At 40.6% G+C, this 13,163-nt stretch overlaps 1 protein-coding gene across 7 annotated transcripts in view; it reads right to left on the bottom strand.

Moving 5' to 3' along the window:
- TLE4 (TLE family member 4, transcriptional corepressor) overlaps positions 1-13,163 on the bottom strand; it is a 153,284-nt gene that overhangs the window by 14,190 nt on the left and 125,931 nt on the right. For all 7 annotated transcript variants that reach the window (XM_081236472.1, XM_081236473.1, XM_081236476.1 and 4 more), the window contains 5 exons: positions 12,348-12,401; positions 11,734-11,886; positions 10,143-10,275; positions 9,580-9,773; positions 9,004-9,080 (listed from right to left, as the gene is read on the bottom strand). In XM_081236472.1, the coding sequence (XP_081092598.1) occupies positions 9,004-9,080; positions 9,580-9,773; positions 10,143-10,275; positions 11,734-11,886; positions 12,348-12,401 (611 nt within the window). The remainder of the gene's footprint in view (positions 1-9,003; positions 9,081-9,579; positions 9,774-10,142; positions 10,276-11,733; positions 11,887-12,347; positions 12,402-13,163) is intronic.

The following is a 13,163-nucleotide window of genomic DNA, read 5'->3' as shown; positions in this document are numbered from 1 at the left end:
AAGTTTCCAATGTCTCATGAGATAGAACTAGACCTTGAATTCACAATGAAAGGTCTGGCTGTTGTACTGATACTTCATGCAGGAGGACAGAAGACTGGGTTCTAGTAGCATGTGAACCCACTAGCAGGTTAGCCAGACAACAAATACTTGAGGGTTGGCTGTGTGTCAGGAATTGTTCCTATTTTGAAAAATCTTGCTTTATAAAAACAAATAAAAACAACAACAGAGAAGAATTTCTGAATTCTGAGCAGCCTAAAACCCATAAATCTGAGATTTTTTGTTATGGCTGAAATCACATGTCATTCCCCATAATATAATTAGTGCAATGGTTTTAATCAAATACTTTTAAGCTATTTATAAAAGTCTCATATAAGTAGCAAGTGAGGAAAAAAGTCCACTTTTGGCTTATGTTGAAATTAAACTCTGCTGTCATTCTAGTTAGTTATTGAGTGGAGCATTTGCTAGTTCACCAGCATAAGCAACTGGACCCAATGTGTATTATCAAATAAATGCTATTTTATTAATTAGTTTGGAACATGCATTTAATTATAATTTTTGATAATATCTAGCAATTATTCTGTAAAAATAATTAGGACAGAGGTGCGCAACTGTTGTCTTTCTAGAGAAAGGCAGTTACTTTGTGTGTGTGGTGAGGGAGGCCTTTAGGTGATTTATTATATTTTACGTTCTAGCACAAAATAGTTTTCCTGTTGAAAAACGTGTACAAGTTTCATAACTCTGTAAAAATCTTTAATGAAAGTATTTCTCTCTATATGCATAAATGAGTATGAATTTATATGCCTTGGTGCCTTGGCAAAGACATACCAATGACAGGAACAGGGAGTCTAATTTACTCAGTCTAATCTCCTTGGGCCATCTCTGCCTCCCACTATGTTCTACTGCATGAGCAATTGAAAGACTGGCAATAACCTGGGCAAAGCTCAAGGGGAAATGATGCTGCAGTTGACTCAAGAGCCACTGCATATCAAACATTGTGCTAAACATATACCATATCATCTCATCCTCATGCCCTCCTTATCAGGGAGGTGCCAGCCCTGCTTTAAAGATGAGCCAACTGAAGCTCATAATAAAGTCACTTCCTTCCTAGTGTCAACTGGCAGAGTCAGAACTCAAACTTGGATCTGTCACACTCCAGAATTCATATCCTGTTGAACACACCACGCTCTCTTTGGGGTTCTTGATGTCATTTGCCAATTGCATTTGGTGTGTCTCTGTCACTCCAGGAACAAAAATTCTCAGCCATGGAGATTGGTTCAAGATGGCAGATTAGAAGGACATGCACTCACTCCCTCTTGTGAGAGCACTGAAATCACAACTAACTGCTGAACAATCATCGGCAGGAAGACACTGGAACTCACCAAAAATGATACCCCACATCCAAAGACAAAGGAGAAGCCACAATGACACAGTAGGAGGAGCGCAATTACAATAAAATCAAATCCCATAACTGCTGGGTGGGTGACTCACAAACTGGAGAACACTTATACCGCAGAAGTCCACCCACTGGAGTGAAGGTTCTGAGCCCCATGTCAGGCTTCCCAACCTGGGGGTCCGGCAAAGGGGGGAGAAATTCCTAGAGAATCAGACTTTGAAGGCTTTGAAGGCTAGCGGGATTTGACTGCAGGACTTTGACAGGACTGGGGGAAACAGAGACTCCACTCTTGGAGGGCACACACAAAGTAGTGTGCGCATCAGGACCCAGGGCAAGGAGCAGTGACCCCACAGAGACTGAACCAGACCTACCTGCTAGTGTTGGAGGGTCTCCTGCAGAGGTGGGGGGATGGCTGTGGCTCACCGTGAGGACAAGGACACTGGCAGCAGAAGTTCTAGGAAGTACTCCTTGGCATGAGCCCTCCCAGAGTCTGTCATTAGCCCCACCAAAGAGCCAGGGTAGGCTCCAGTGTTGGGTCACCTCAGGCCAAACAACCAACAGGGAGGGAACCCAGCCCCACCCATCAGCAGACAAGCAGATTAAAGTTTTACTGAGCTCTGCCCACCAGTGCAAGAGCCAGCTCTACCCACCACCAGTCCCTCCCATCAGGAAACTTACACAAGCCTCTTAGATAGCCTCATCCACCAGAGGGCAGACAGCAGAAGAAAGAAGAACTACAATCCTACAGCCTGTGGAACAAAAACCACATTCACAGAAAGACAGACAAGATGAAAAGGCAGAGGGCTATGTACCAGATGAAGGAACAAGATAAAACCCCAGAAAAACAACTAAATGAAGTGGAGATAAGCAACGTTCCAGAAAAAGAATTCAGAATAATGATAGTGAAGATGATCCAGGAACTCGGAAAAAGAATGGAGGCAAAGATTGAGAAGATGCAAGAAACGTTTAACAAAGACCTAGAAGGACTAAAGAACAAACAAACAGGGATGAACAATACAATAACTGAAATGAAAAATACGCTAGAAAGAATCAACAGCAGAAGAACGGAGAAGTGACCTGGAAGACAGAATAGTGGAATTCACTGCTGTGGAACAGAAAAAAGACCAAGAATGCAAAGAAATAAAGACAGCCTAAGAGACCTCTGGGACAACACTAAATGTAACAACATTCACGTTATAGGGGTCCCAGAAGGAGAAGAGAGAGAGAAAGGACCTGAGAAAATATCTGAAGAGATTATAGTCGAAAACTTCCCTAAAATGGGAAAGGAAATAGCCACCCAAGTCCAGGAAGCACAGACAGTCCCAGGCAGGATAAACCCAAGGAGAAACATGCCAAGACACATAGTAATCAAACTGACAAAAATTAAAGACAAAGAAAAATTACTGAAAGCAACAAGGCAAAAACAACAAATAAAATACAAGGAAACTCCCATATGGTTAACAGCTGATTTCTCAGCAGAAACTCTACAAGCTAGAAGGGAGAGTGGCATGATATATTTAAAGTGATGAAAGGGAAGAACCTACAACCAAGATTACCCTGCAAGGATCTCACTCAGATTTGACAGAGAAATCAAAAGCTTTACAGACAAGCAAAAGCTAAGAGAATTCAGCACCACCAACCAGTTCTGCGACAAATGCTAAAGGAACTTCTCTAAGTGGGGAACACAAGAGAAGAAAAGGACCTACAAAAACAAACCCATAACAATTAAGAAAATGGTAATAGGAACATAAATATCGATAATTACCTTAATCGTGAATGGATTAAATGCTCCAAACAAAAGACACAGGCTCACTGAATGGATACAAAAACAAGACCTGTATATATGCTGTCTACAAGAGACCCACTTCAGACCTAGGGACACATACAGACTGAAAGTGAGGGGAGGGAAAACATATTCCATGCAAATGCAAATCAAAAAAAAGCTGGAGTAGCAATATTCATATCAGATAAAATAGACTTTAAAATAAAGAATGTTGTAAGAGACAAGGAAGGATACTACATAATGATCAAGGGATCAATCCAAGAAGAAGATATAACAATTATAAATATATATGCACCCAACATAGGAGCACCTCAATACATAAGGCAACTGCTAACAGCTATAAAAGAGGAAACTGACAGTAACACAATAATAGTGGGGGACTTTAACACTTCATTCACACCAATGGACAGATCATCCAAACAGAAAATTAATAAGGAAACACAAGCTTTAAGTGACACAATAGACCAGATAGATTTAATTGATATTTATAGGACATTCCGTCCAAAAACAGCAGGTTACACTTTTTTCTCAAGTGTGCACGGAACATTCTCCAGGATAGATCACATCTTGGGTCACAAATCAAGCCTCAGTAAATTTAAGAAAATTGAAATTATATCAAGCATCTTTTCTGACCACAACACTATGAGATTAGAAATCAATTACAAGGAAAAAAAAAAACGTAAAAAACACAAACAAACGGAGGCTAAACAAAACGTTACTAAATAACCAAGAGATCACTGAAGAAATCAAAGAGGAAATCAAAAAATACCTAGAGACAGGGCTTCCCTGGTGGCACAGTGGTTGAGAGTCCGCCTGCCCATGCAGGGGACACGGGTTCGTGCCCCGGTCCGGAAAGATCCCACATGCCGCGGAGCGGCTGGGCCCGTGAGCCATGGCTGCTGAGCCTGTGCGTCTGGAGCCTGTGCTCCGCAACGGGAGAGGCCACAACAGTGAGAGGCCCGCATACCGCAAAAAAAAAAAAAAAAAAAAACAAAAACCCACCTAGAGACAAATGACAATGAAAACATGACGATCCAAAACCTATGGGACACAGCAAAAGCAGTTCTAAGAGGGAAGCTTACAGCAATACAAGCCTACCTCAAGAAACAAGAAAAATATGAAATAAACAATCCAACTTTACACCTAAAGGAACTAGAGAAAGAAGAACAAATAAAACCCAAAGTTAGTAGAAGGAAAGAAATCATAAAGATCAGAGCAGAAATAAATGAAATAGAAACAAAGAAAACAATAGCAAAGATCAAAAAACTAAAAGCTGGTTCTTTGAGAAGATAAACAAAATTGATAAACCATCAGCCAGACTCATCAAGAAAAACAGGGAGAGGACTCAAATCAATAAAACTGGAAATTAAAAAAAGGAGAAGTTATAACAGAAACCACAGAAATACAAAGCATCCTAAGAGACTATTACGAGCAACTCTATGCCAATAAAGTGGACAACCTGGAAGAAATGGACAAATTTTTAGAAAGGTATAACCTTCCAGGACTAAACCAGGAAGAAACAGAAAATATGAACAGACCAATCACAAGTAATGAAATTGAAACTGTGATTGAAAATCTTTCAACAAATGAAAGTCCAGGACCAGAGGGCTTCACAGGTGAATTCAATCAAACATTTAGAGAAGAGCTAACACCCATCCTTCTCAAACTCTTCCAAAAAATTGCAGAGGAAGGAATACTCTCAAACTCATTCAACGAGGCCACCATCACCCTGATACCAAAACCAGACAAAAATACTATAAAAAAAGAAAATTACAGACCAATATCACTGATGAATATAGATGCAAAAATCCTTAACAAAATACTAGCAAACAGTATCCAACAACACATTAAAAGGATTATATACCATGATCAAGTGCGATTTATCCCAGGGATGCAAGGATTCTTCAATATATGCAAATCAATCAATGTGACACACCATGTTAATAAATTAAAGAAAATCATATGATCATCTCAATAGATGCAGAAAAAACTTTTGACAGAATTCTACACCCATTTATGATAAAAACTGTCCAGAGAGTGGGCAGAGAGGGAACCTACCTCAACATAATAAAGGCCATATACGACAAACCCACAGCAAACATCATTCTCAATGGTGAAAAACTGAAAGCATTTCCTCTAAGATCTGGAACAAGACAAGGATGTCCACTCTTGCCACTATTATTCAACATAGTTTTGGAAGTCCTAGCCGCGGCAATCAGAGAAGAAAAAGAAATAAAAGGAATACAAATTGGAAAAGAAGAAGTAAAACTGTCACTGTTTGCAGATGACATGATACTATACATACAGAATCCTAAAGATGCCACCAGAAAACTATTAGAGCTAATCGATGAATTTGGTAAAGTTGCAGGATACAAAATTAATGCACAGAAATCTCTTGCATTCCTATATACACTAATGATGAAAAATCTGAAAGAGAAATTACGGAAACACTCCCATTTACCATTGCAACAAAAGGAATAAAATACCTAGGAATAAACGTACCTAGGGAGACAAAAGACCTGTATGCAGAAAACTATAAGACACTGATGAAAGAAATTAAAGATGATACCAACAGATGGAGAGATATACCTGTTCCTGGATTGGAAGGATCAGTATTGTGAAAATGACTATACTACCCAAAGCAATCTACAGATTCAATGCAATCCCTATCAAATTACCAATGGCATTTTTTACAGAACTAGAACAAAAAATCTTAAAATTTGTATTGAGACACAAAAGACCCTGAATAGCCAGAGCAGTCTTGAGGGAAAAAAACATAGCTGGAGAAATCAGACTCCCTGACTTCAGACTGTACTACAAAGCTATGGTAATTAAGACAATATGGTACTGGCACAAAAACAGAAATATAGATCAATAGAACAGGATAGAAAGCCCAGAGATAAACCCATGCACATATGGTCACCTTATTTCTGAAAAAGGAGGCAAGAATATACAATGGAGAAAAGACAGCCTCTTCAATAAGTGGTGCTGGGAAAACTGGACCACTACATGTAAAAGAGTGAAATTAGAACACTCCCTAACACCATATACAAAAATAAACTCAAAATGGATTAGAGACCTAAATGTAAGACCGGACACTATAAAACTCTTAGAGGAAAACATAGGAAGAACACTCTTTGACATAAATCACAGCAAGATCTTTTTTCATCCACCTCCTAGAGTAATGGAAATAAAAACAAACAAATGGGACCTAATGAAACTTAAAAACTTTTGCACAGCAAAGGAAACCATAAACAAGACGCAAAGACAGCCCTCAGAATGGGAGGAAATATTTGCAAACGAATCAGTGGACAAAGGATTAATCTCCAAAATACATAAACAGCTCATGCAGCTCAATATTAAAAAAACAAACAACCCAGTCAAAAAATGGGCAGAAAACCAAAATCGACGTTTCTCCAAGGAAGACATACAGATGGCCAAGAAGCACATGAAAAGCTGCTCACCATCACTAATTATTAAAGAAATGCAAATCCAAACTATAATGAGGTATCACCTCATACCAGTTAGAATGGGCATCATCAGAAAATCTACAAACAACAAATGCTGGAGAGGGTGTGGAGAAAAGGGAACCCTCTTTCCCGGTGGGTGGGAATGTAAATTGATACAGCCACTAGGCAGAACAGTATGGAGGTTCCTTAAAAAACTAAAAATAGAACTACCATACGACCCAGCAATCCCACTACTGGGCTTATACTGAGAGAAAACCATAACTCAAAAAGACACACGCACCCCAATGTTCACTGCAGCACTATTTACAATAGCCAGGACATGGAAGCAAGCTAAATGCCCATCAGCAGACAAATGGATAAAGAAAAGGTGGTACATATATACAATGGAATATTACTCAGCCATAAAAAGGAACAAAATTGGGCCATTTGCAGAGATGTGGATGGATCTAGAGACTGTCATGCAGAGTGAAGTCAGTCAGAAAGTGAAAAACAAATATCATATATTAATGCATACATGTGGAACCTAGAAAAATGGTACAGATGAACCAGTGTGCAGGGCAGAAATAGAGACACAGATGTAGAGAACAAACGTATGGACACCAAGTGGGGAAAGTGGTGGTGGATGGTGGTGGTGGTGTGATGAACTGGGAGATTGGGATTGACGTGTATACACTGATGTGTATAAAATGGATGACTAATAAGAACCTGCTGTATAAAAAAATAAATAAAATTCAAAAAAGAAAAAAATTCTCAGCCATCCTGAAACCCATCAATGTTCCTCCCAAAAGGATCTCGACAATCTTATAATGCTGTGTCAAGACTAGGGGAAGGAAGGGAGCCCAGCTCAAGGCTCAGAAGTGCCTATTGAATCAGACCAGCTGGGATTTTACAGTGGTCCAACTGGCCCAAATCCCCACACTGAGACTGTTGTTGCTTCTTTAGATACACCTAACACACTTTCACCCCTCGGGGCCTCTGGGCAGCAGCAGAGACGAGAAGCACCACCTCATCTGGTAGTGGTTACACTATAGTTCTGGGTGCAACTGCCGGTTAACTAAGTGGTAACTCTACAGTACCTGAAAATGGGATGATACCACTTCCCTCAAGGAACCTCTCCATCCCCACAGGTTCATATGGTACTTGTAGGTATTCAGTTTATTTGATTAATCCTATGGCCTTGTTATTTAGTCACTGCTTGAAACAGACCAAACTTTTACCTTCAAGTACACCAGGGTTCTTGGTCAACAAGACTTGTCAGTCAACAACTATTTGCAGAACACACACAAGTACACAGAATTTTACAGTAATTGATATTTATACCTTCAACTCTCAAGGAACTCAAAGTCTAATTTGCCTTGCCTCCCTTATTAATCAGTCAAATACTTACTGAGCCCACACTGTGTTTGATGCAACAGGGAAGTTTAGGGTAGAGTGTGTAGAGAAGTTACAGAAGGAAGGGCCAAGAACATGATCTATCAGGTGAAAAGTGAAGGAAGGGTCAAGGTCAGGCAGGTTTAACACTGTGGAGCCAGCAACATGGGGAACAAAGAAGACACACAGGAAACCACAGGGTGACAACTAAGTGCCTGCGTGTATAGCAGTGAATAAATAAGCAATGGGAGGTAAGTGAAGGGAGAGATCGGCACACGTCTTCATTCATTCATTGAACAAGCATAAATTGTGAGCACCAATCGTGAAGATGAAGCCAAAGAGCCAAGAGAACTGTGCACAGGGAGTAATAGAAAGGTGTACTGGATTAAATAAAATGAATGATGAGGAATGACACATGGGGACAGGTTAGAACATACAAGAAGAGTTTGGAACAACTTATGTGTCTGTCTTGCCTTCATAGCTCTAGGGGGTCATGAAAACAGAGGCTCCAAATACCCAGCTTACAGGACAAGAAGCCAACTGAGCAAGCCACCTTTTCCAGAAACACAAATGAGCGTAAGACCACACTTCTTTCTTTTCAGCCTTTGAAGTTTAGCACGTCTTTTCCTAACATGCTCAAATTTTGAGCATCTAGGTTTGCACATAAGACGACTTCTTCTTTCCAAGACAACAAAAAGAATTGCCTTGCAATCAGTAACAGATGTAGAGAAGACCTGACTGCTGGAGATGCCTCAGCAATTTGTATTTCCATATTAGAAGCTTGAGATTTTAAATTGAAAATACAAAACCCCACCTCATTACCTCTTCCCTTGTGCTAAGAGAAAATGGAAAATACTTTGCAAAAAACAAAAACCACCCCACAAGCCGCAGGAACTTGCCAACACTGTCTAGCACTGCTCAGAGTCCAAAGGGCCAGCGAGGGCCCAGATACACAGTGAGCACAAAGCACAGAGGCAGGTACTCACGGTTTTCCTCCTGGAATGCCTGTCAGGTTTGGAGGTATTGCTGGCACACGCATGTGATGGTGTGGGTCAAATCCAACCTAAAATTTTTCCCAAGCAAGACAACAAAAACAAACATGGTTACATCAACTCATTTCATCCTACTCAGTATCTTTCCAAATCCTAGGAGAACAGATGCTTTAAAAATGTGATTTTAGAGATAAATACACAAGTACTGATTGATGAAATGATAGGATGTTCATGATTTCATGGTAACATACTTGGGGGTGGAACAAACATGAAAAAAACAGTATTATTACTGAAGCTCATGATGGAAAATGAAGGGTTCACTATATTTACTATATTATTTACTCTACTTCTGTAGGTTTAAAAATTTCTTTTAAAAAAGGAACATAAGACAAAAGAATTCCCTCACCTTACAAAAGAAAATGAATCTCACAATATGATTACATGCAGTTTAATTTATAAATACACACAGGTCCCTCTATAAATCCCTCAAGTTTCATAAACTTCCTTAAAAAAAAAAAAAACCCTCTGCGCTCTGGAACACTTTTATGCTGTAAAAGTGCACAAACATACCACTGGCGATCTCCCGTAGGCCGCGGCTGCAGCTGCAGCAGCCGCGGCGGCGCTCATCTGCGGGGAGATGTTGTGCAGTCCTGCGTAGGCAGCTCCGGGGCTGGTCAGCTCCCCATTCATCCCAGCGTGTGGCACAATCCCAAAGGGGGTCGGATATGGACAAGGTACTGCCATTGGGGTCCTTAGGCTCGAGGCTACAGACCCAAATGGAAGGAAGGAGAAAAACCAATGATACACACGAGACAATCATGAAGTATAATGAATATCAGGAGCAACACATTCTTCTGTATGTTAAAAAGTAGGATCTATAGTTCAAATAAGCTTATTTTAATATTCTCAAAAGTCATTCAAGCCTTCATCAGGGTTCATGTCTTCCCCTTATTTTACTGAACACCTACTATGTGTCAGACATGGTAAGTGCCAGGCGCTTGATTTGGATTAAAAAACTTACAGCCAGTCAATGCTGGTCATTAGTACTCTTACTGTATTACACTCTTTAAATTGCTTTGATTTCTTTAAAAACAGGAAGCATAAATATGTAGAGAAACTTTTTTCTCACTAACCCAAGGGGTCGACTCCTGGCGGTTTTCCGGGGACAGGCCTCAATCCGGGAGTGGAATTACTGCCTGGGGTGGGTGCATCGCTTCGTGGAGTAGGGGTATTGGACTTCGACACAGGAGTGGTAGATTTTTCATTCTAACAAGAGATGTAATGGAATACACTGCTAGTTAGAACACAGTTTTAACAATTATGTTAAACATCTGAAAAGGTAGAGTAAAAGAAAAGGAAAAAGAAATGGAAAAGATTCTTTAGCATGGGCCTCTCTTTTCATTAGTTAAAAAGAGCTATCAAAGAAACAAAAAGTGTTTCCTGAGACCACAAAACCAATGTTCAAGAGGACATAAATCAAAGCTGAACTTGGGGCAGAGTAGACCATTTCCAGGAAACTGGTCCGAGTTAGACACTGACAAATCATGATGTCCCGATGTGACTGGCCACTTGCTGGCTCTGCTTTAATACTGAGTGGTTTGAGTTGGGTTCCTGATGGATTGTTTGTGCCACAAGAGGCTCCCCTGGTTAACAGATCCCATTAAAAAAGATCCAGGCCTGAATCATCACAGAGATCAGCACAGAGGAGCTGCCATTACAAGGCCGGAAGGCCAAGAGAAAACAACAGAAAAAAACTTAATCCAGCCCTGTGCCAGACACACTCTCCAAAACTGCAGACAAACTGAGGAATTTTCTTCCCCTCAGCTGTGAATTCAAAAGGTTATTTGAAAATGGAATTTGTCTTTTTTTTTTTTTAAATGCTATGTTACAAGGACACAACTGGTGAGCAAAAAGGAAGGCACACTATATAAAAATGCAATTAGGGGCTTCCCTGGTGGCGCAGTGGTTGGGAGTCCGCCTGCCGATGCAGGGGACATGGGTTCGTGCCCCGGTCTGGGAGGATCCCACATGCCGCGGAGCGGTTGGGCCTGTGAGCCATGGCCGTTGGGCCTGCGCGTCCGGAGCCTGTGCTCCGCAACGGGGGAGGCCACAACAGTGAGAGGCCCGCATACAGCAAAAAAAAAAAAAAAAAAAAAAAAAAAAAAAAAAAATGCAATTAACTACACAGCCACAGAGGAAGGGGGTATGGGGAGATTACCCTGACTTGCAAGCAGTTTTATTCGTGCATTTCTGATTTGTGGTGTGAGTCAAGGTAGACTTTTATAAATGACAGATTAACTTTTTAGACAGGAAGGGAAAATTACTGCAATAATATATAGCTTGGTAATTCCAACAAAGCTAGCAACAAAATCACATCCAAGCCCAAAACTAAATTTACCATAAACCATAGGTGACAAAACCATCTCTGTAACCTCAGTATATATTTCTTCATCTTCGCTGAGACTCGTTGCACTCAATTTCCTCATGTCCCTCCCCTATCCTTGCAAAAAGACTCACAAAACAAACATCCATCACCAACAAAGTCAGTGAACCCGCTCTGTTCCAAAAGTACTTTTGTCAATTCAACTTGAATACTGAACATACACATATGCTTGGTGGTAAAAGTCCTATGGAAAAATGTGGAAAATACAAAATTTTAAAAATAATTTAACCTAACCATCTGGAAGTGGGCAACGCTAAGAAAGATGGTGAGGAACTGCTTACAAGGCTAAGTTCTTTGGATTTGGAGGAAGGAGTACTGCTGGAGGATGCGATCGAGGCTGGACTGATGGGGGCATCTTTCTTGAGAAGGCGTGTCTTGTCCAGGCCATTCTCTCTTGGGGAATGTGCAGGGCTCCCTCGAGGTGAGGATGGATCCTACAAAGGAACATTAAGGGTTTCAAAGGCAGCACAGTGCATTCACAGTGCCAGAGCACTTGGTGTGGACGTTTCTAGCCAAAAGTCTTCAACAGCTTAGAAGCAAAAAATATTCTGGAATAGATCATAAGACTCATCAAATTGCTGAAGAAAATATTCAGTATAGAGGTCAATGAAAATACTACAAAATTTATAGTACTTATTTAAAACAGAAACAAAAATCAAAACTCTACAAATTTGCAGGTCACTTGCCAAGGTGTGTGCATTCATGGTGGTAACCACACATTTGCACTTCGCAGAGTAGAGTAGCAATAAAAAAGGATCAGTAATATAAAGTTTTCAGGTAAATAAAACGTGGGCCCCTTCAGAAATTAAGGAAACATTGTGGATACTAGTTGCTGGGACACTAATCATTGTTATATCTGGTTAAGAGCAGGAAGTCAAATAAGCCACAAACATACCTCATTGGAAACGTCAACCACCAAGTTGTCATCACTCTTCTCACCATCGCTGTCCTGCATTGACAATTGAGAAGCATTATCTCCTCCCCCAGCCAAAAAAAGAAGAAGAAAAAAAATGCAGCCAGATTTACCCTAGGTAAGTCCAGAGTCATCAACTCCTCACATTTTATAAAAATGAACTGCACCAAACAGCGCTAAACACTCTACAATGAACTGTGTTCTTTAATCTTCATGACAAAGTTATGAAGTAGGTGATAGGAAACAGGATGATTCCACTGTAGTTTAAAAAATTGAAGTTTATGGTTTATTACTCTAGTATCAGGTGCCAACTGGCAGGCCCACGCTACATAATCCAGCCTACAGAAGGGTGGGATTTGTTCTGTCAGTGTCTTTCAAAGACCGGATAAAGAGCCACACTTTTTAAATTGGGAGGTTTCACATGAAATTTCAAGTTCTCAGCTTCTTTCGAGGCCTGCAGTCTTGCAGGGCACCACCAGAGGAAGCGGGGTGCAGTCAGCCTGCCTCCACACCAGTGAGTCCCATCCCACGTGCTCCCTTCACTGTGTGATCTGAAGAACCAGCCACTGAAGGAAAATGAGCTTCAACTCATGCTAGGGACACATCTGGATGTTTCTGCAAGTTATATTCCACAAAACGTGCTACATTCCTCAGCACAGGAGGTCATCTAGACATTCTAACGGGTTGTCTGTGATTTTACCTTTTTCCTTAACATTTCTAGCTGGCCACAGAAAATTCGACCACCTTGAAATTTATGGAGGGAAGCAAATACATCTAATAGAAATGATATGGAACACA

This window comes from Mesoplodon bidens (assembly GCF_964165515.1).
Source record: "Mesoplodon bidens genome assembly, chromosome: 6".
NCBI classification, from domain to species: Eukaryota; Metazoa; Chordata; class Mammalia; order Artiodactyla; family Ziphiidae; genus Mesoplodon; species Mesoplodon bidens.
Note: the sequence above shows the minus strand (reverse complement) of the source record. Positions and strands in the feature narration are given on the sequence as shown.